Consider the following 20,586-nt stretch of genomic DNA (forward strand, 5'->3'; position numbering starts at 1 on the left):
AATGCATAGGTCTAGCCAGATATGGTCCTAGACAACTAGCTAGTACTACTGCTAAAGTAGCAACAATGATTATTCTTGTTGTTGCATATGAAAAATACAGTAGCATATTCACCCATGCTGTCCGCTAAAATATCGCATAGCCGTTGTAGGTCTGTTCGGAGGCAGTGAAGGTGGAGTGAGAGTTCCCGAGAAATGGTTGAATATAATTCGCAAGCAGGGATGAAGCGTCGTCACTGAAGACATTCGTTTTGGTATAATGAATGGCCGCTGGAGCACTCGGCCACTGGTGGTTCCTATGTATCCGGGCGGCTGTTATGGGATCAAGTGTCCGTTATTGGAGGGAAATTCCGAAGACCCATAGTGCTTTTCTGTTTTAAGGAATGGCCAGTTGAGGGGAAAATAACCATTCGACTTCACCAATGCAGTTTACCGGGCTGAGCAAGCTCTGTGGGAGAACACATCCTTTGTGACAGTCAAAACGAACATACCTACTGTCCACAAACCTTGAAGTTTTGGTTATTTCAGTGTAACCCTCCGCCTGCGGTAGAAGTGCTGAGGCTAGGGTAGCCACCATTTTGAATGTCTGGTCTGTTCCTCCCTCCGTCGCAAATAGAGAAGATTCCAGTAATTTTCTGGTATCATTACGGCTAGTGAGTACAACTTTCTATTTTTATGTCAGCTAAACAGAGCAGTAAATTCTGATAACACGATCAGAAGCATATTTTCTATGTCTGTGATCGCGTTGACAGGTGTGCCTGTAGACTCTGCATAGGAAGTGGGGCTGGCAAGCTAGGCTCGCGTTGGCTAGTCTCAAGTCTGTCAGTGCACCGGGGGTTAGCGTCTGGTAGCAAGTAGCTCGTGTTAGCTAGCTAACACGGGGTAGGTTGGTCTCCGGTATGCTTTTGATCTTCACCGTTTTTAACAACATGATAGCTATCTATTATCTGTGTTCATTTGGTTTAATGAGATACACAGCTATTCACTGCTTGTCATCGCATAATTTGGTTATTTGGTGATCATGAGTTGCATGGTATCAAGAAACGGACATAGCAAGCAAAGTAGCTAATCCTGCTAGTGCTAAAATAAAAAGGCCTCTGTTACCGAGTGCGTAGCAAGTTAGTCAGTGTTAGCTAACAGGAGCAACCACTTGCTAACATTAGAGAAAACGGAGTAGGCTCATGGGTGTGAGAAATGAGGCTGAAATTGTCTAAAAAAAATGGCCTGACTCAGAACAGGAATAGCTTGGCTTTTCCAATAAAAACGTCAAGGTTACCACCTTCACATTGCCACATAGGCTACAAAGTGTAGTCAAATGTACTCCCATCATTGGTGGGTGGCTAAGTTGAATGGCCTGCGTTCAGGAAATTGGTCTTTTGATCCACAAGCCTTTTGGTTTAAGTGGCCCGATGCACAACTTTGATCGGATGTTTGTAAATGCCAACAAAATTCTAGTAGCCTAACTACATTCATGCTTGTGTGTCCTGGCCTGGGAGCTATATATCATGATCATTGAATACACCCTGTTATTTGTTCTTGGATTTCAGATGCCTACTTTCCATTTCGATCAGTAATAGCAATGGACCGTCAACAGCTGTTTGTGTCATAGGCTCTGGATTCTGTGCCTGTATTTGTTTGGATGTGGCTGTATTTGCATTTAGAATGCTGACAAGGCATTTCAGTCTATCCTTTGCCTTCCATCAATCCATTACAAGAGGTCATAATCTCACACTTCAATTTACTTTATTAATTCTTAAGGAAATTGAATGATTCAGTGTTTCTAGGTCCACTATGTGACCACACAGTGGTTAACACCTAACAATTTAAGTGTTAATGATGTATGATCATTTGTCTTGTGTAAGAAATAAACCACATATTTCATGATGTGTATTGTAAATCAAAAGTCTACGTGCCTCTTGAACTACTATATAATTTGAGCACTATTGGTATTGTTTATTTATTGGATGGAAAATGGTAGCCAGCTGTAACACTTTTACAATTTTAAAGGCATCTCACTAAGGGCTTGGCTGGGCATTGACTCCAAAATGAGACACAAGGAAGCAAAAGGCTGAAATTCAGTCAGGAAGTACAGGTCCCCCTCCAATAGTAGCTTTGCATCTTTTTTGTAATGAACTTTTCTGCAGAGTTTAGTTCCTGTAGTTGTATCTGTTGCCTTGTGTGTGTTGTTGACAGTGTTTACTAGGTGCAGAAGGCATGTGTTTCTCCCGAGGGGGAGTATGTGGGATGGGGGGGGGGGGGGGGGGGGGGGGAGTGCTCTGGAAGTCTCCCACAGCTGGTATTGGAGCTTTGTCTGGTGGAGTCCCTACTGTGGTTACTAGCTGTTGATGCTGTTAAAGTCTGTCCACCAGTCCTTCAGTCTTCATCTGTAGGACTGTACTTCCTTCCATGCTTTACATATGGAGAAGTGTTTAGTGAGGTACGTCATCCAGAACACTTCAATTGGAGTCGTTACAAATACGGACACAGTGATCCTTCTTGGAATAAATGTTTAAATGCCATTTCATAGGAAGTGACAAAAAGTGTCTAAAATTGATTTAGCAGGAAGACCAAAGCCAGTGAGCTATGTTGCCAGGCTAAAGTGGCTTTCATATCAGTATGTAGTTATACATAAATTGTTAATGTAAAGTGTAAAATCTTCAACTGCAATGTTTAAATTATTCTTTACCAAATGACCAAGTATTGCTTGTTCACGTTTCTGGAGTGCCAAAATCCAGCCACACAGTTGAACAGTGGTCTTTTTGTCTTTCTGGAGTAGTCTACAAGTAAGACGAATGAAAAGCTGATGAAAGCTGACCTTGGGGATAGCTCCCTTGGCTGTTGCTAGCCAACCGTTTGGCCAGCTCAAACTTCTACCCACCTATGGTCTTTCTAATCCATTTTTGGTTCTCAACTCTCGCTCTGTTCATTAGTTTACCCTAGACACCACACGGTTCTTGTTAGTGCCGTGCCTACAGGGTTAGTTAAGGAACAAAAATCTCAGAAGTCTCATGTTTTAATTAATCAAAGAATGTGTGCTGTGTTACAACATGGTATGGAGAGCAGTCAGTTTGTTAGGCTCTCAATGACTGGTTGGACGTACCGTATAGTTATGTGAGCTGAGCACACTTAAAAGAACAGCAATTTCCAGTACTTTAATTCCTCTTAATTAATCTGTCAAAATGTACATGAAGGTAGTGGGATGGAAATCTGTAGTGGGATGTAAGCCTTAACATTACAACGTTGTTAAGTTTGACTCATTAGCTACACACAGCCTATCTTTTATGACAGGCTGTGTGCTTTATGATGGGCTGTGTGTCATGAATTTCCACTGTGGTATCTTAATGCCAACTCATGTTATACTTATCTAGGCTACTTATAATTCTCAGCTTTTGGTGCACTAACAGAGAGATTGAGGTAGTCCAGAGGGTGACCCCTCTTGTCTGATTTATGGCACATTACCAGTGAGTGGCACTCAGTACATTTGGATAGGCCAGTAGAGGCTCTGCTAACCCTTGGCTTCTCTGGAATGTGCACTACCTGGATCTCCCATTCCACTTTGATTCCAGGGAGTTCTGACATTATCAGCTGTACAACTCTGCACCCTCTCTCCGGTCTCTTCTTGAGACCTCGGCCTATTTCCCTGCTCCACCGTCTCCACAGCTAAACTAACTTGACCTGACATTTCGCTACAACTTCCATTTCTGAATGATAGCTGTTGGCACGTATGAAGATCAAGACCCCCCCCCCCCCCCCCCCCCCCCCCCCATGACTATTTCTCGGTTTAGAAAGAGGTGTGATTCAAAGTTAAGGTTTCTTAAAAGGGATAGGAATGCAGAAACAAAGGCTTGAGCGAGGATAGTCTAGTAATGTTTAGTGATAAGCCAGTGTTTAATTCTAGTTTTGTATGTCCATTGTTTAGGATATGGCTTTATTAGACACAGCAACAGGGCCAGAAGTGTTTATTTCTCAGCAGGTGTGTTTTGTTACAGCAGACGTCGATTTTTATTCTGACAGGAAATACCTGGTGCCTTTACTGAAGGCTTATATTAGTAGGTCTAGTACCGTACTGGCAAAGCGTTCACTAAGTGTATCATCCATCAACACAAGACAGGGAGTTTTGGCTCTGTCTATTTAGTGCATTCTGTCTGTACCAGCATCCCTCTTACCTCTGAGGCAGCTATATGCTCAAAATGACTTTCTTCAGCAAGTAATTACCGGAGACACACTTGCTGTGGCAGCCTAATTATGTGCTGCATGCCAACAGATAAAAGAATCGTGCTTCTTTGAGCTGGGGAGCCGTAAACACATCTTCTCTCTGCTCGGAGGACCCAGCAATAAGAACTTTCTTCTTGGTTCTTGGCATTGTGAGCGGTGATGGATCTCCTGTTGTGGCCGAGAGGAATTAACACTTGGGCCTCTCACCAGGCCCTAAGCTGCCATAAACACGACCTCCCCCCCCCTCCTCCTCCCACCACACAGAGTGCTGCTGATGCCAGCCTGCTGACATTCTTCATTTCACTTCAGTCCACTCCAGCCTGCCCAGGGCTGGGATCTCTTAAGGGTCTCCCTCTCCTAGTTCTCTCTCGTCTCTTTGACCAAATGCATTGTGTTCTGAAAGACAAGGGAAGAATGAGCTGGTATTTAATGTGGTAGTAGGAGGCTAGTTTGGCACCACTTCCTGAATCTGTTGACAGCGTCTCTGGTGGTGCAGAGTACAGGTGTGTATGTTGAAACACGTATGGGGAGGGGTGTTCCTGGAACCAGGAAGTGTTGTTTGTTGGACACGCCCATGTTGGGGCTTTGCCTTTGGGATAGTCATGTCCTCTGCTTGAATGACTCAATTCCTCTGACTTGGCATTTGTAGAGGCCTAGCTATTGTACGTTCACGTCCTTTTGTTGTGAGACGGCAAACCCAAAGCTTCCATTGTCACAGGTTTAGTTCCTTTTCGGCCTTTCGCTGATTTATGTTCGGGCTTTAGTGCACAATCACGCATTAACCACCCTGCCCTAGCTGCTGATTTACACTTTTGGAAATCTGAAAGAAATTCCAAAGGTATAAGCAACGTGGCAAAAGCTTGAACTTTCCCTCTGATTAGCAGGCCTCCAATACAACCCCAGTGTGTCACGTTAACGTGCGTGCCCTTGCGTCTCCACAGGTAGCTCACAGAGGTCATGGGGGAGGAGTCCAAACCATGGCTTTCTGGAGTGTAGGAATGGAGCTGCTCTGAGCTGAAATGGGGCTAGTGCTCTGGCCTGGATGCATGGAAATCTTACAAGAGAATTTAATCTCACCTCCATGCATGTGCACCTTCTCAATATTTAATTGTGCTCCACTGCTCAGTTTGAAACCTTAGTGCCTTTCTTAGGAGCTCCCGAGCAAGGGAATGGAATTTCAACTGTCATTCTCCTTTCACCAGTCACATTTCCCCCCATATTGTGGACTCTTTGATATGCCGTTAAAATGTTTTATCAAACACAAAATAGTCAAATTCAAAGTGCAGGCCAGCAGCGTTAGGAAATACTGTTGGCGCTTTGTACAATATTACTGTAATTTCCTGAAAATAAGCCGCAGCTTGTACTCCGATTTTACAATTTTCTTGTGCTTGTGCGGCTTATATTTCGAAGCGGCTTATAGTCCGGTTTTAGAACAAAAAAGTGGCTTTGTCTCAAGATCTCTACAGACCGTGCAAATAATTTAATGCTCAACACTTAAACAGGGGCATATTACTTGAAAGAGGAATTATTTATTGTGTCGTCTCAGTTACACTATCAGGGCTTGGAAATACAGTGACTTGCTAAAGTATGCAAATAGTTAGTAGATAGATAGTAGAACATAACATTTCATTTAATCAAACAGCTGCAAGACCCAGTGAAATGTTTTATACAGCTAGCAAAATAACGCTAGCATCGCTAACAACATTACTAATTCAACTTTGGTAGTGTAACCAAGCTCTTTGTAAGTTTGTTTTAGATATATTGTATGATCGTGTGGACAATAAGACACGGACGGTCTCTTTTCACAACTTGTGTTTTACCACTGCTCTTCTTGACATCGCCATTCGAACAGCCCTCACTGATTTCACGTAATGCTTTCAGCATCAAGCCTACGGCAACTCCCGAGGGACAAAACACCCTTGTCCGTTGTCACATAGAAAGGTCTGCTACAGTAGTCTATCCTCAGGATTTGCAAGCTAGCTATATATATATGTATGTATATATGTATGTAGTATAAGTTTAGCTAGCTTGCAAATCCTGAGGATAGACTACTGTAGCAGACCTTTCTATGTGACAACGGACAAGGGTGTTTTGTCCCTCGGGAGTTGCCGTAGGCTTGATGCTGAAAGCATTACGTGAAATCAGTGAGGGCTGTTCGAATGGCGATGTCAAGAAGAGCAGTGGTAAAACACTTTTATATATATATATAAAAACATAGACATAACAATGGATTCTGCCACTAAATGAGTGACTTGGCTTCATTTCTGGACATACTATCCATAACCGAAGTGTGTCACACAATGCTGTTAGATCGCCTATACTCGTGCATTGCTCTTGGTACCCAGTATGCCCTGCAGCAAGCTGAAAAGCTACTAAGTTAATGACATCAGCTTAGTTAAATAAGCATTGTTTGGAGTTCTATTGTTGTGTTTGTTCTGTTTTGATATGTGTAATGCTATGGTCTATAGTTTAGATAATTTGAGTGTTCATCCTGATTGGGAATGTTGTCTAGTTAGATGGCTATCCAAGCTGTCCGCTGCAACAGTGTGTCTGGGCAAGTAATCAATCGTGAGCATTGGTCCGCTCAAAGTTAGCCGGCGCAACGGTAACATTGTTTTCTTTCAAAGTGCGGCTTATATTCCAGTGCTGCTTGTGCTCATTCTGGGGGGGTGCGGCTTATACACGATGCGGCTTATTTTCTGAAAAATATGGTATATGCATAAACGTATGCTGTACAGAATGCTCTTATTCATTGTTTAATTCAGCTGCTTCAGACAGTTGACTATCCCCAGGCATGTTCTCTCTCGGTGTTAACTACTGCAGTGCCCATTGGTGGTGAACGCATGTGTATTTATTTACTAAACGATTTTCAGCTTCACACAGTGCCCGGTTTTCCGGAGTACCTTTTCATAGTTCATTTCAATATTTTCTTTTATAGTCTCATCATAAGCTACTAAACATCAGCCACTGTCAGAGTGGATGATTCCTTCTGCTGTCATTGTGTTTATTTTGGGGTTTATGTCTTTTAATCTAACTTAATGTCATCTACATTTCAAATAAGACTTTGCGGTGTGTTAAAGGGCCCTGTTCAAACAGTGCTGCTAGCTTAGGGCTCAGTTGCAGCCTCCAAATCCACCTGAGCCAACGAACTTCCTCCCTCTGCTCTCCAGAGGATGCCAGCTCCGATCAGACTGCGGGAGCTGATCCGGACCATCCGGACGGCCCGGACCCAGGCAGAGGAGCGCGAGATGATCCAGAAAGAGTGTGCTGCCATCCGCTCGTCCTTCAGAGAGGAGGACAACACCTACCGCTGTCGAAACGTGGCCAAGCTACTCTACATGCACATGCTGGGCTACCCGGCGCACTTTGGGCAGGTAGGCTTCGCTGGGCGAGTTCTTAGTCTTCTCCCGAGCTGTTTGTCGGTTTCCTCGGACCGGCAGTGATGGAGTGCCATAAGTGTTCCGTCTCAGCAAAGGGGGGGGGGGGAGGCAGTTATGTGAACTGATGAGTCTTGTCTTCCAGCTGGAGTGCCTGAAATTGATTGCATCCCAGAAGTTCACCGACAAGAGGATAGGGTACTTGGGAGCCATGTTGCTTTTGGACGAGAGGCAGGATGTCCATCTACTCATGACGAACTGCATCAAGAAGTAAGGGCTCGCTTTTCTGTGTGTTTTACAACTCTCTCGCCTTCTGCCCGAAGTCTCCTGTGGTCGATTCCAAATTTCACTGATATAAGAGGATGTTCCTCATGAATCTGTATTTCTCAAGCGCTCGGGAAGCCACTTGCTGGGTTGTCAGGAGCAGCTGCCGGTTTGTAATGTGCGAGTAAAGATAAGTGGTGTGGTGCTTAAAGAGGTGATGGCGCTCAACACCAGCACTCTGTTCTATGCCAAACGTGTTAGTCATAAGTGGTGCTCCCCATCGCGTGCCGTCGGATATGGGCTCAGCCCCCGAACCTGCCTGCCCAGCTGTTCAGTCTCTCTCCTCCGCTGTGACTCCCGTCCACATTCTCTGTCTGTTTTCCTGACTCCCGAACCCTCTCCTTTAGGGGTGTCACAATACCAAAAATTCAGTAGTCGGTGCCAAAACCAGTAAAATAACATGATTCACGATGCCTATTTCAATACCAAGGTAAAAAAAAGAAGGGTTTTCCAAGATTCCATGTACTTGAACTTGAAACATTAACTTATTTATTGAAATACTTATCAAAGGTACTAAATATCAAAATGTCATAACAAGACATAACATGTGCAATATAGCATAGAATAAACTAATAAAGTGCAATTAATGCTCATAGTGCAACAACTAGTGTCCCCAGACACATTCCATACATCTGTTCAAAAGGTACTGTGCAAAAACAACAACAGTGCAAAAACAAAACGGTGGATATAGCAGTGCAGCCATTCAGCTAACAAGATAAACCTTTTTTATTTTATTTATTTTTAAGCTCTGTCACTCGCAAATCGTCTTTTACATCGAGTTGTATTGGCATCGTAAAAAAAGTTTTGACAAACCAATTGCATGTTCATTTGTAACTATATTAAACTGGGATATTCAGTGAATTATGCTAGTTTTGACATGATGCATGCAAGATTCTCTTTCGGCTAACGTTAAAACTACAGCATAAGCTACGTGCATAACAGAAGCCATTGTAACATGTGCCCACCATCCCAGACATCATGTAACATGTATTTCAGTATGACAGATAAAAAAAAAACTGAAAACGGTCATTCTTTGTATGTTGTTTAATATGAATCAGAACTCGCATCAGTTCCGGAAGAGGCGCAGCACTGATGCTGCTAACACTGGCATCGTTGCTAACACTGGCATTGTTGCCTACGGTGCCTCAAAAACTGGGCATCGTCTGTGTTTTGTCATTTTAGAACCGGAAGGTGTCGGTAGTATCGGTTCTCGTTACATCCCTACTCCCCTTCCTCATCTCTCCATCCGTATTCATGGCTGCCACCTGTTCATCCTGTCCCCTCTCGTCCACAGTGACCTGAACCACAGCACACAGTACGTCCAGGGCCTGGCCTTGTGCACGCTGGGCTGCATGGGCTCCTCCGAGATGTGTCGCGACCTGGCTGGGGAGGTGGAGAAGCTGCTCAAAACATCCAACTCCTACTTGAGGAAAAAGGTTTGGCCGGACAAGCCTTGTCCACGTGCATCTGTCATGTACCTTAAAGACACACAAAAAGCTTTTGTTTCGTAGCTAAAGCATCTATCACGTACCTTTTTTTAAAGACACACACAAAAAGATTTTGTTAGTAGCTGATGGACTTTTGAATGTCCTTCACAGGCGGCACTGTGTGCGGTCCACGTCATCAGGAAGGTCCCAGAGCTGATGGAGATGTTCCTCCCGGCCACAAAAAACTTGCTGAGCGAGAAGAACCATGGTGAGACAACAGCCAGGGGAATGTGGCTGCGTCTTGCTGCTCCTGCACACACAGTTTCCTGTCCTGAAGGGTGCCAGCAAAAAGTTAGGCTCCTGTCCTCTGTGTCCTTCTCCGGAGAGAGTAGAATTAATGACTCTGTCCGTCACAGCCGGTGAAGGTGTCACTGGCAATAGGGGACATTTCACGGCATGAAGGGAGAGAGAAAAAAAAAAATTATGCCTCTCGTGTGAGACCCTTCTGGAAGCCTGTCTTGCCATTCTATGCTTTTTAATTGCCATTTGTTTGTCCAAGGTATGGGACATTGAATGTTCCTTTTTGTGACTGGGGTTGTGTGCCTCCCCTCCAGGTGTTCTCCACACATCGGTGGTCCTCCTCACGGAGATGTGTGAAAGAAGCCCTGACATGCTGTCACACTTCCGAAAGGTACGGACCACCCCTCAGGATGTCAACATCCTGACCAGTAATCTGTCTCCGAGGCAGTCTGTCAGCCAGTCCTCCTGGGAGTTAATTGAGCATTCGTCTTTAGCCTGCTCCACATTCCATTTCCTCTCGGTGTATGCATTTTCCTTTCAGTATGGCTATTAGAATTAGACTTCGAAACATGCTTGACCTTAAAAAGAAAACAAAAAAAAGCCTTGAATGACATTTTTCATGTAAGGTTTGCTCTGCATTTAAAGTTGACCTCCAGTTGTATCCTCTCCGTTCCTCTTGCCTGTATCTCAGCTGTAGCTCCCCGTTCCCTCCTAGCCGTAACAGCTTTGTGCCAGGCCTCCCACCCCTCATGTTCATGATCGAAACATTCTTTTGATCTCTCTGAAAGTGAATCTCTTCCGGTTTCCTCCCCTAACATCTACCTCATATTTTTTCTGTCATTTGTCTTTGTTACAATTCCTGCATTGTGTTAGAATGAGAAGGTAAGAGGACATTCTGGTTTCATAGCTGGTGCATGCTGTCACTAGTAATCACTTCACATGGTCACAGTAGATGTAATCAAATGTATGTGCTCAGTATTGAGTTTTTGTTTGTTTATTATTTAATTTGTTTTATTTCCATTTCACAGTGGCCATAACGTCAGTTTTTCTGTATCCAAAAATGAGTTTTTAAATTTGTTTCGTAGATCCATTTCTCACAATTGTCGTAGTGTCATAATACTAATATGTAACTCATTTGATCACAATGTTGAAAACGAGGTGGTGGGTCTGTTTTCAAACGATCACCTTAAGTGTTGTCACTAAACGTATTTAATGAATATCACTATAACTCTTTATAGAATGTTGCTTGGAATTTCTTATCTGTAATTGTGAAAAGGAACACAAGTAGGATCCATTATGGTTATGGAGGTGGGATCCTTCTTGATTAGCTCATGAAACAAAATTCCCTAACCCAATATTTGTATAGAATCACGACTTAATTACATAGATGTACAAATAATTTTTCCGGTATTTCTGAAGCACGCTCCTTGGAAGTAGAGGAGTCTGAATGGCTTTCCTGACGCCAGCTCTCTCCTGTGTTTTCTAGTTGGTTCCACAGCTGGTGAGAATCCTGAAGAACCTGATCATGTCGGGATACTCGCCCGAGCATGACGTGTCTGGTATCAGTGACCCCTTTCTGCAGGTGAGACCGTTAACAAAAACGTTTTAACCCTTCCTCGGTTACTACATGTATACCGGCTGAAGCTCACCCGTCCATTATTGACTCTTGTTCCAGGTGCGAATATTGAGACTATTGCGAATCCTTGGCAGGAGTGACGATGACTCGAGTGAAGCGATGAATGACATTCTTGCACAGGTAAGAAGTGAGGGTCGACGTCTTTGGAGCCTTTGTCTTCCCCAGCCAGTGTCTGAGTAGGAGACTAATGCGTCGCCCTCGCTCTTTCAGGTTGCAACCAACACAGAAACGAGTAAAAATGTAGGCAATGCAATCCTTTATGAGACAGTACTGACCATCATGGACATCAAATCAGAAAGTGGACTGAGGGTGAGTTCTTCATTCTGTCAGTGTTTTCTTTTTAGAGCCTTATACATTTTTTTTTTGTTCACACCTGAAAGGATCAGTGGACATGTACAGCTAACCTTCTGCTTTGCAGGTGTTGGCCATCAACATTCTGGGACGCTTCCTCCTCAACAATGACAAAAACATCAGGTGAGGTCCCCCCTCAGCAATGGGACCGGGAATTAGTCTGGCCCGGAGTCCTCATGACACCCTAAATTAAAGGACAGCACTAAAACGTTTGTTCCTGTGTGGCCCCCTTCAGATACGTGGCTTTGACATCCTTGCTGAAGACTGTACAAACGGACCACAATGCAGTGCAGAGGCATCGGAGCACCATTGTGGACTGTTTGAAAGACCTGGACGTGTCCATCAAGAGGTCAGTCTCAGATGGGTGGAGGAGCAGAAGGAGTTCAGATGGTGTAAAGGAAGTGTGCCAGGCACGTTGCAGTGCAGAGCTGATGGTGGTGAGAGAAACCGCGACGTTCTCACAGTCTTCCTGTGTTTTTCTGCAGGCGTGCGATGGAGCTGAGTTTCGCCCTGGTGAACGGCAACAATATCCGAGGCATGATGAAGGAGCTGCTCTACTTCCTGGACTCCTGCGACCCAGACTTTAAAGCAGACTGTGCGTCCGGAGTCTTCCTGGCTGCAGAGAAGTAAGGCCCGGCGCGGGGGGGGGGGGGAGGGGTGGGTGGAGGGGTGGTGCACTGGTTGTCAGGTGAGGTGGCCTCAGAGTGGGTTTCAGGTTGCTGCGGTTTCTGTGACATTAAAACTCCATAAATGTTTAGCCTTTGCTTTGCCTCAAGGGCCGTGAAATGGCTGACTTATTAGCATAGGGTGTGATGATAAAATGAGTAATCCATCGTCACCACGTGATGTCTGTCTCGTGCATGCCTTAGTTCCCCATATTGTTGCGCTTGTTAAACAATGTCCGTTAAAAGTGATAGCAGCTGATTACATTCCCGCTCTGCCTCCTAGGTACGCGCCCTCAAAGAGATGGCACATCGACACAATCATGAGAGTCTTGACAACGGTACGTACCCCTTCAGCACATGAACGCAAGCCTTCCCCGCCCCTCGCTACGTTTCGCCAGCTTTGAGGAAGTGTTCAATGCTCGGCTGTTGGAAGATGATACCTTGAGTGATCCATCGACTGTACACAAAATGATGATCTCTTCAGTGCTGACGACGGCCAGCACTCTGCACCAACCGACTCCCACATGGAGGGTCGGTGGAAGTGTTTACTTTGCCAACCTGTTGGCCGCCTGTGGTTCTCTCCTGCAGGCGGGGAGCTACGTGAGGGACGACTCGGTCCCCAACCTGATCCAGCTCATCACCAACAGCGTGGAGATGCACGCCTACACCGTGCAGAGACTCTACAAAGCCCTGCTGGACGACATCTCCCAGGTGAGACGTGGCCCACGCTGCTCCTGAGGGGAGGATGAGGTTTGGTGGAGGCTAGAGAGGCGAACCTGGCGTGTGTTTTTTTTTTCTCCCACAGCAACCTCTGGTGCAGGTGTCGTCCTGGTGCATAGGCGAGTACGGAGACCTCCTGGTGTCTGGCCAGTGTGAGGAGGAGGAGCCCATCCAGGTAAAGCAGTTCTTTTCTGGAACACACACACACACAGAATCACACACTCTCCAACATGATCCGTGCGAGATGTTTCATCCCTGTGCTGTGGTGTAGGTGACCGAGGATGAGGTCCTCGATGTCCTGGAAGGTCTTCTAGTGTCCAACATGTCTACCCCTGTAACCCGGGGTTACTCCCTCACTGCTATCATGAAGCTGTCCACCCGATTCACTAGTGTCAAGTAAGATGGTCTTGATCAAAGATATGATCCATCATTACTGCCTTGGCAATGACTTTAAAACGAAGAACTCGAAACCTTTTCTTTTCTGCAGCCGAATCAAGAAGGTGGTGTCAATATACGGCAGCAGCATTGACGTGGAGCTGCAGCAGAGAGCTGTAGAGTACAACGCCCTTTTCAAGAAGTACGACCACATGAGGTGAGCTCTTCTCCGCATGCTTACGCACCCCTCTGAAATCCTAGCCTGGCGTCTCCACAACCTGGAAACACTCGGTTCACTTTTGATATCCAACAGTCATTATCAACTAGGGGTGTAACGATACACAAAAGTCACGGTTCGATACGTACCTCGGTTCGTACCACGGTTCGGTTCATTTTCAGTACAGTATGGGAGCAAAATGCAGAACGTAAATTTGTTTGTTGTTTATTTGCGTGTTTATTATTTATAAACCAACAATTGATTGTACCATTATACAAAATATTCAAGTTTCAGTTGAGTTAGCAATGTCGTGTTGCCGGAAACGTACCCGATCTCAGCTGAACAGCGTTGGCACACTGCCCTCGTTTTATACACTTGTCTTTCTCCGTTGCAATATTTTACCAGGAAGCCGAAGTGTTTCCAAGCAGGAGACTTGAGCGACAGGGGAGGGTCTTGAAGCTCCGGTTTATCGCTAGCGGTAGCCATGACGCATATGGGCTGCACGTGTAGTTGCCGGCGGAAAATAAGCACGCGCAGCTTCCGTTCCGGGAACTCACCAGTGGACAGCCCTGTACCGAACCGAACGTCCTGTACCGAAAAGGTTCAATACAAATACATGTATTGTTACACCCCTTCTTATCAATGGGCGCAGAACAACACACCTCTGGACTCGATGGGATGGAATTACACGGGTGGAACCCAATGGCTGTTTACTCAACGGCGCTCCTCTGCACAGGCACTGTATCATAGGTATCCCATATCAGATACATGGTTGCGATTTGCCCGGCCAGGTTCTGGTTGCAGAGGGAAAATTGCTTGAATTGGGAGGCGGGGCCAGAGAAAATTGAAAACACGAGCTGTCAGATTTGTCTGGTTCCCACCCGCCTAAAATCGGATTCTTCGAATGGACATTGTCTAGGTAGATGGGTAGCTGTGCTCGTTTCGATCATGTTTTCACTCTCCGCTCACCCTCCCTGGTCTTGGTTCTCTGCAGGCCTGCCCTACTGGAGCGAATGCCCATCATGGAGAAGACTGCCTCCAATGGCCCCACAGAGATCGTCCAGACCAATGGCGAAACGGAGCCCTCAGTTCTTGATACGAAACACCCGCCCCCTGTCATTCAACCAGCCAATCAGGTAAGGGCCTCATCACATTCAGCACTAAGGAGTGTGAGACGGTCTTAATGTATATGGTGAAAGTCACAAAAAGATTGCTAATGCATTCTCCCACTGCTCAAACAAGGATCCCTGCTGATAGGAATATTACAAGTGTGCCAGGCCTTCTATTGAATGACAAGATGCCATGTACTATTCTGCCAGAGTAATGTGGAGTCCTACATTTCTAATAAAACATCTGGAAGGATTTGATCAAAGTAATTGCGTCACATCAGATATTGAACAAGAAGTCCTGGGCATCTGTAGTATTTCTTGTTCAAGATCTGATCTGAGCCATTGTGGAGGTCCTTGTGACAGCTTTGAGTTCTGATGTCATGTTCCTGCCCCCCCTCCCGTGATGCCCTCAGGCTAATGACCTGTTGGACCTCCTGGGGGGTAATGACGTGGTACCTGTGATCCAGACCAGCCTGCCCACCAAGCCTGCCTCCGCTGGGGGAGAGCTGCTGGACCTGCTGGGGGACCTCTCTCTCACTGGTAGGACTCTGGCTCTCACACACCCACACCAGGCCCAGTGCATCTGCTCAGAGCAGTGACCAACTCCTACACTCCAATTTATTGGTTAACTTAAGTAGAATTGAGGGGAAGCGTCGAAAAATGTTGGCCAAAAAAACTTTTTAGCATTAGCCCTAGTTCATGTCTCCACCAGCAAACTCGGTCTCCCTTAGTTTGCACCAGGGATGGAAATTACATTTTTTGTCCACCGGCCACTGTGGCTGGTGGATTTCAAAATCTAACAGCCACTCAATGTTTTTACCAGCCACTTTCTTGTTTTTAACCGACAATGTGTAACGGCATGTAAAAATTAATATTACAAGAACTACAATACTTGTGCAGTTTATTTAATCTCAGTCTCAATGAAACACTGACACTTTCTCTTTTATACATACACAAACCACGAACTGATATACATTTCATTAAATGAGTAGGGCAGATTAAACAACAAACTAACATTCCTCCACCCATCCTCCCCACTCCCAGTACAGTTTACTCCTGCTCATCAGAATCAGATTATGAAGTTCCAGAGGTGCTATCCTGAGCGTTCTTCCTCCACGACAGGGTGAACAGCACCCGACGCGAAGCGGAGGGGTGTAGCTTCGCTCTGAAGCGGCTTATTTTCCCGATAATGACAACGGCTTTCTATACATTATCCCGCTTATTACACGGCTACTTGCCAAAAAAAATTACTTAGCACATTGTGTCTTATTACAATTTATATGTTATCATTCGTAGTGTTGATCTGCAGAGAAATAGTTCGCCAAAGACGTTGAACTTCATAGACGTTGAACATTCTTTAGGCTTCAAATCAGCTGACGTCGCTAAGCAACGGAGTACGCTGGAGTTGAAAAGTTACCGGACTACTTGCAGAGTGCTACGAAAGATGTGAATCCGAGGCAAAAAGGCCACTTCTTGACAGCGGTCAGTTATACATAGCAACGGTCTGTTATCGAAAAATACTTGACCGCAGAACGTTGGGAAGCCCCATTCAAGTGAATGGGGCATTCTACAGCATTAAGAACAGCCGTGTAATAATTTTATTTACCCGCCACGGTGGCCGGTAGGTGAAGCGAGTTTACCCGCCACAACACAAAATCACCCGCATTTGGCTGGTGCTAATTTCCATCCCTGGTTTGCGCCACCCAGATATACTCTCTCCTTGAGTCTTCCAGACAAAAACAATCTCCACCTGTTGATCTCTGTTCACCCCCCTGTGGCGTCCCGTTTAATCTGCACTCATTGTTAGCCATACACTTGGATGTATGAGTTTCAGTGTGGACTGTTTTGTGTGTGTGGTTCCTTGTACCCTGTTGGAGCCCCCTGTGTTGTGGCCCCCTCCCTAGGTGGTCCTGCCCCCGTCCCCTCTGTGCCTGTCTCCCAGCCCCCCTTCCTCCTGGATGGCCTGTCCTCACAGCCCCTGTTTAATGACGTGGCATCAGGTGAGCTCCAGACCCCTCCTCCTTGACGTGTCCTCCGTCTGCAGTCACTTCCAGGCGGCCCGCAGCCATCTGTTCCACGTCGATTGGAGTGTTGTCCATCTGTGTCATCTGTGTTTGTGCAGCCCGTGTGTCCTTTCGAGGTGAACTTTGCATTTTGCTTAATTGTGTGTGTGTGTGTGTGTGTGTAGGCATCCCCCCCATGACGGCGTACAACAAGAATGGGCTGAAGATCGAGTTCACCTTCGAGAGGTCCAACCCCAACCCCAATATAGCAGTCATCACCATCCACGCTTCCAACACCACCGAGGCCGACATGACAGAATTCGTTTTCCAGGCTGCAGTACCAAAGGTGAGGAGTCACAACATGGTAGAAGCTCTCCCTCGACTCAAGGACATTTAGAAAAAAAAGAATGAAAGGTTTGCCAATAAAACTCTGATTATGGGGAAAGGAGTCTCCATGAAGCCGGAGCAGCCCCTGACTCTGTGTTCTCTCCCCCCGTCAGACATTCCAGCTGCAGCTCTTGTCCCCTAGCAGTAACGTGGTCCCCGCTCTCAACCAGGGCAGCGTCACCCAGGTCATCAGAGTCCTCAACCCCCAGAAGGTAACCGCTCGCCACTACGAAACGCCACAGTTCACCACCCATGTTGGGTTTCGTCTCATCAGGACGAGCACGTCGATTAACATGTCTCTCCTTGGCCATCTTCCAGCAACAACTGCGGATGAGGGTGAAGCTGACGTACACCCACAGAGGCTCTGCTGTCCAGGACCTGGCCGAGGTCAACAACTTCCCCCCTCAGTCCTGGCAGTGAGGGGCGCTGCCGCGTCGCCCTTAAAGACCCCCGCCAAGGGAACTATGGGAACGATTCTCCCCCGAGCCTCCTCCCTCTCCTCAACTGACCCCCCCCCCCCCCCCCTGTGACATCATACATCACTGCAGACTGCTGCCCTGGGGTTGCATGGGAAACAGCGGAACCTCTTAAGACGCACGACCACACACACACAAACAAGCGCGCTCACATTAAAAAAAAAATACGAAAAAAAAAGATGGTATGAACACCATGATGTCGACAACATTGATGGCAATGACTATATTGACGTCACCTGGAAAAAAATCTCAAACATATCCATGTACTAACCCTCTCTCTTCTTCTTGATTGGTTTCGGCTTTGCAGTTGGCACTATTCCCCCCCTCCACCTCAGCACACGTAGACTCACCATGCACTTGCTGTGGTACCGTACACCCAACCCCCTCTGTAAACCAGCATACTACAGAGAAGCGTCTGAGCACTCTTTTAATCCATCAGGTTTACCTTTTAATTCCTGTTTTCAATTTTGAAAGTTAATTTACACACGGGTAATTTCTTCTGTCTGAATGAGATGCAAATAAACCTCCCGCTATTTGTACACTCTCCATTCATGACTCCACAAAGTACCTTTTTCAAATTCTACGAGAGACATTTTGTAATCAAGATTGTAGGATGTGGTTCCGTTAAGATATCCAAGTCGATGACTTTTCAAACATCCAGAGCTCTCACGCACATTGTAGAAAGACCTGTTTAAATCTTCTAACTCATCTCTTTAAGTAATCAAGCGAGCTAGATTCTCATTTCCCTCGCTTCATTTTGCTTGGGTCAAATTCCATCCAGCAGATTTTTATTACCAGTAGTCATGTCAGAAAATGGAACACCTGGTACCATCATATCTCTTCAGGGTTATCGTGTAGAGTATGCCTTGCTTGTCCTGGTTATCGATTTGTGTGTCTTAGTTTGGTGTGCCCTCCACCGGTTCCTTAGAACTAGTCTGGTCTTGTCGAGGTTGGAGATTTGGGCTCGGCTTGGCACAATGTGCTTTTATTGCACTAAATTCCATTTTTCCTATACAGTTTCTCACTGAATATTGACTCTGGAAATGGCATTTGATTGCTTTGAAAAGTTTGGGGGATGATGTCAGATATCTGCAAAGACCTGAGCGTTGGTGGATTTTTCAGGTCTTATTAATGGAGTTCATATAAAATTGTAACATTTTAGACATTTGCATTCAACATCTGAATGAGCATAATGTGTCGATACATACAGGTAACAGTAACTAGACGTATTTGAAATTTACAGTTTAGGATCAATATTGGCCCCTAGTTGAGTTGATTTAACCTGGCTGGATGGAGCCAGCTTTTCCACCATGCACGTACATAAATGAAGTCTATTTTGAATGTAGTTATATGCACTGAATGTAATTTTTTTTTCTCTCCGTCTTGTTTTTGTGGCTCTTCTCTTTTTGTGAGGAAGGCAGCCATCTTGTCGGCACAAATTTTGTGATGGTGTTATTTTAGTTGTTTCTGCAGTGATTTGACTCAAAGCAGTAATGCCTAATATCAAATTGATGTGCCTTTTCGACGTGACTAAATAGGAATCCCCCCAAGCTGTGTTTCACGCTGTGTGAGGTCGGGTTGGGTTGGTGTCCGACTGTATCGAGGGCTTATCGTGTGTGTTCATACCTGGGAATGGCAAGGGCAGGCAAGAGGAGGGAGGTGAAGGACGTGACCCTTTTTGTTTTTCGAGACATTTCACATTGGAGATCCGATTGTTTCCGGTGGAGTTTATCCAGTAGGGATGCGAGTGGAGTCTGTTTGGTGACGGGAGGGTATGATTCCTTGGCTGTCATACTTCTACAAATCCGAATGCCGGACCAGCTCTCGGAAACATGAACCTGAATACCTCACAATGTTCTCTCTTTCTGTTTGCTATAAACAGCTGGATAGATTGACGGCTGTGATGAGTCTTATTTTATCTGCAATCGGGGGGGCCGGGGGGGACGGGGGGGGACACACACACATAGTTAATCCATCACATTACTAACCATCTAATTAGCCCTGTGATGACGAATGTGTGTTCAGATCTTCAGAAGTTCAATCAGACTATGTACTGACTAATATTCACTATGCTACACTATCTAACTTGTATGACCAAATCAGAGATGCTATTTAGCTTTGGAAATATTTTTTGAGCCATGGTATGTGTATATGGAGAAAACGATTTAATTATTAGTTATTTCTGTTTTGGGCTAAATGCTACATTGGCTTGATTTGTATATACTGAGGGCTTTCAATCCTTCATCCTATTTCTCGTTCCTTTTTTAGATACCAACCATTTTCTAAGACTTACGATTACTCACATTTGTATATTGTCTGATTTAAATGGGAGTCATAGTCTAATGGACATGACCTCCATTGTCATCACTCATTGCAAAAGATGTTATCTGCTGCCTGTACATTGTATATAATTGTAAAACAGACAACTCGATCAAATGAAATAAAAACCCATTTGAAGACCTATAAAGATTAGCTAGGGACTATAATTGTAAACATATATGTAAAAACAAAATGGTTGTATCCTTTTTTTTTTCTTTTTTTTTTTTGTTGCTGATTTAGTGGTGGAGTTAGCAGGCTGCTATTGGGTTCTTTTCAGTGTGATGTTGGGGTCTTGGCTGGGGTCTGGGAATGACGGTGTGATGTACTACTGATGACAGGGCAGAGCCATGGTCCAGTTGGCACCTGGTGGTTTCCTTTATGAGCCCCATCTGGTTCATGTGCTACTTTCAAAAGGAAGGAGCGAACTCTTGGAAGGATGTTGTGACTCCACCCCAAGGCCTTTGCGTGTTACTGTTTTGCTCTTTCCAGCAAAAGTAATTGGATATAATAAAGCACTGTCAGACATGCAAACCTAATTAATGGTTTGATGACCTACCTACATTGCACATAGTCCTTGGTTTCCAGTGATTCTCATTGTCTTTCAGTCTCTTATCTCTGGTGTTTTTCCCCCCTTTTTAATAGTATACATAATTCCACTTATTTAGATACAGGACCTCCCAAGTTACTT

General features: G+C 45.3%; 1 protein-coding gene and 1 non-coding gene across 2 annotated transcripts; both read left to right on the forward strand.

Moving 5' to 3' along the window:
- The first annotated feature begins 562 nt into the window (after positions 1-562).
- Positions 563-20,453, forward strand: ap1g1 (adaptor related protein complex 1 subunit gamma 1). Its single transcript, XM_067248680.1, has 23 exons — positions 563-650; positions 7,383-7,586; positions 7,735-7,859; positions 9,208-9,349; positions 9,512-9,608; positions 9,955-10,031; positions 11,127-11,222; positions 11,316-11,396; positions 11,487-11,585; positions 11,695-11,750; positions 11,863-11,976; positions 12,113-12,253; positions 12,576-12,630; positions 12,881-13,003; positions 13,098-13,187; positions 13,284-13,408; positions 13,500-13,604; positions 14,599-14,740; positions 15,127-15,253; positions 16,618-16,713; positions 16,902-17,062; positions 17,217-17,315; positions 17,422-20,453. Exons 2-23 carry the CDS (start codon positions 7,386-7,388, stop codon positions 17,521-17,523), a joined length of 2,454 nt encoding a protein of 817 aa, XP_067104781.1. The 5' UTR covers positions 563-650; positions 7,383-7,385; the 3' UTR covers positions 17,524-20,453.
- On the forward strand, positions 12,713-12,791 carry LOC136955895 (small nucleolar RNA SNORD71). Its single transcript, XR_010878195.1, has one exon. It is a non-coding gene; the product is annotated as a small nucleolar RNA SNORD71 (small nucleolar RNA).
- Positions 20,454-20,586: the final 133 nt, after the last annotated feature.

Source organism: Osmerus mordax, chromosome 13 (assembly GCF_038355195.1).
Source record: "Osmerus mordax isolate fOsmMor3 chromosome 13, fOsmMor3.pri, whole genome shotgun sequence".
Taxonomy (NCBI): Eukaryota; Metazoa; Chordata; class Actinopteri; order Osmeriformes; family Osmeridae; genus Osmerus; species Osmerus mordax.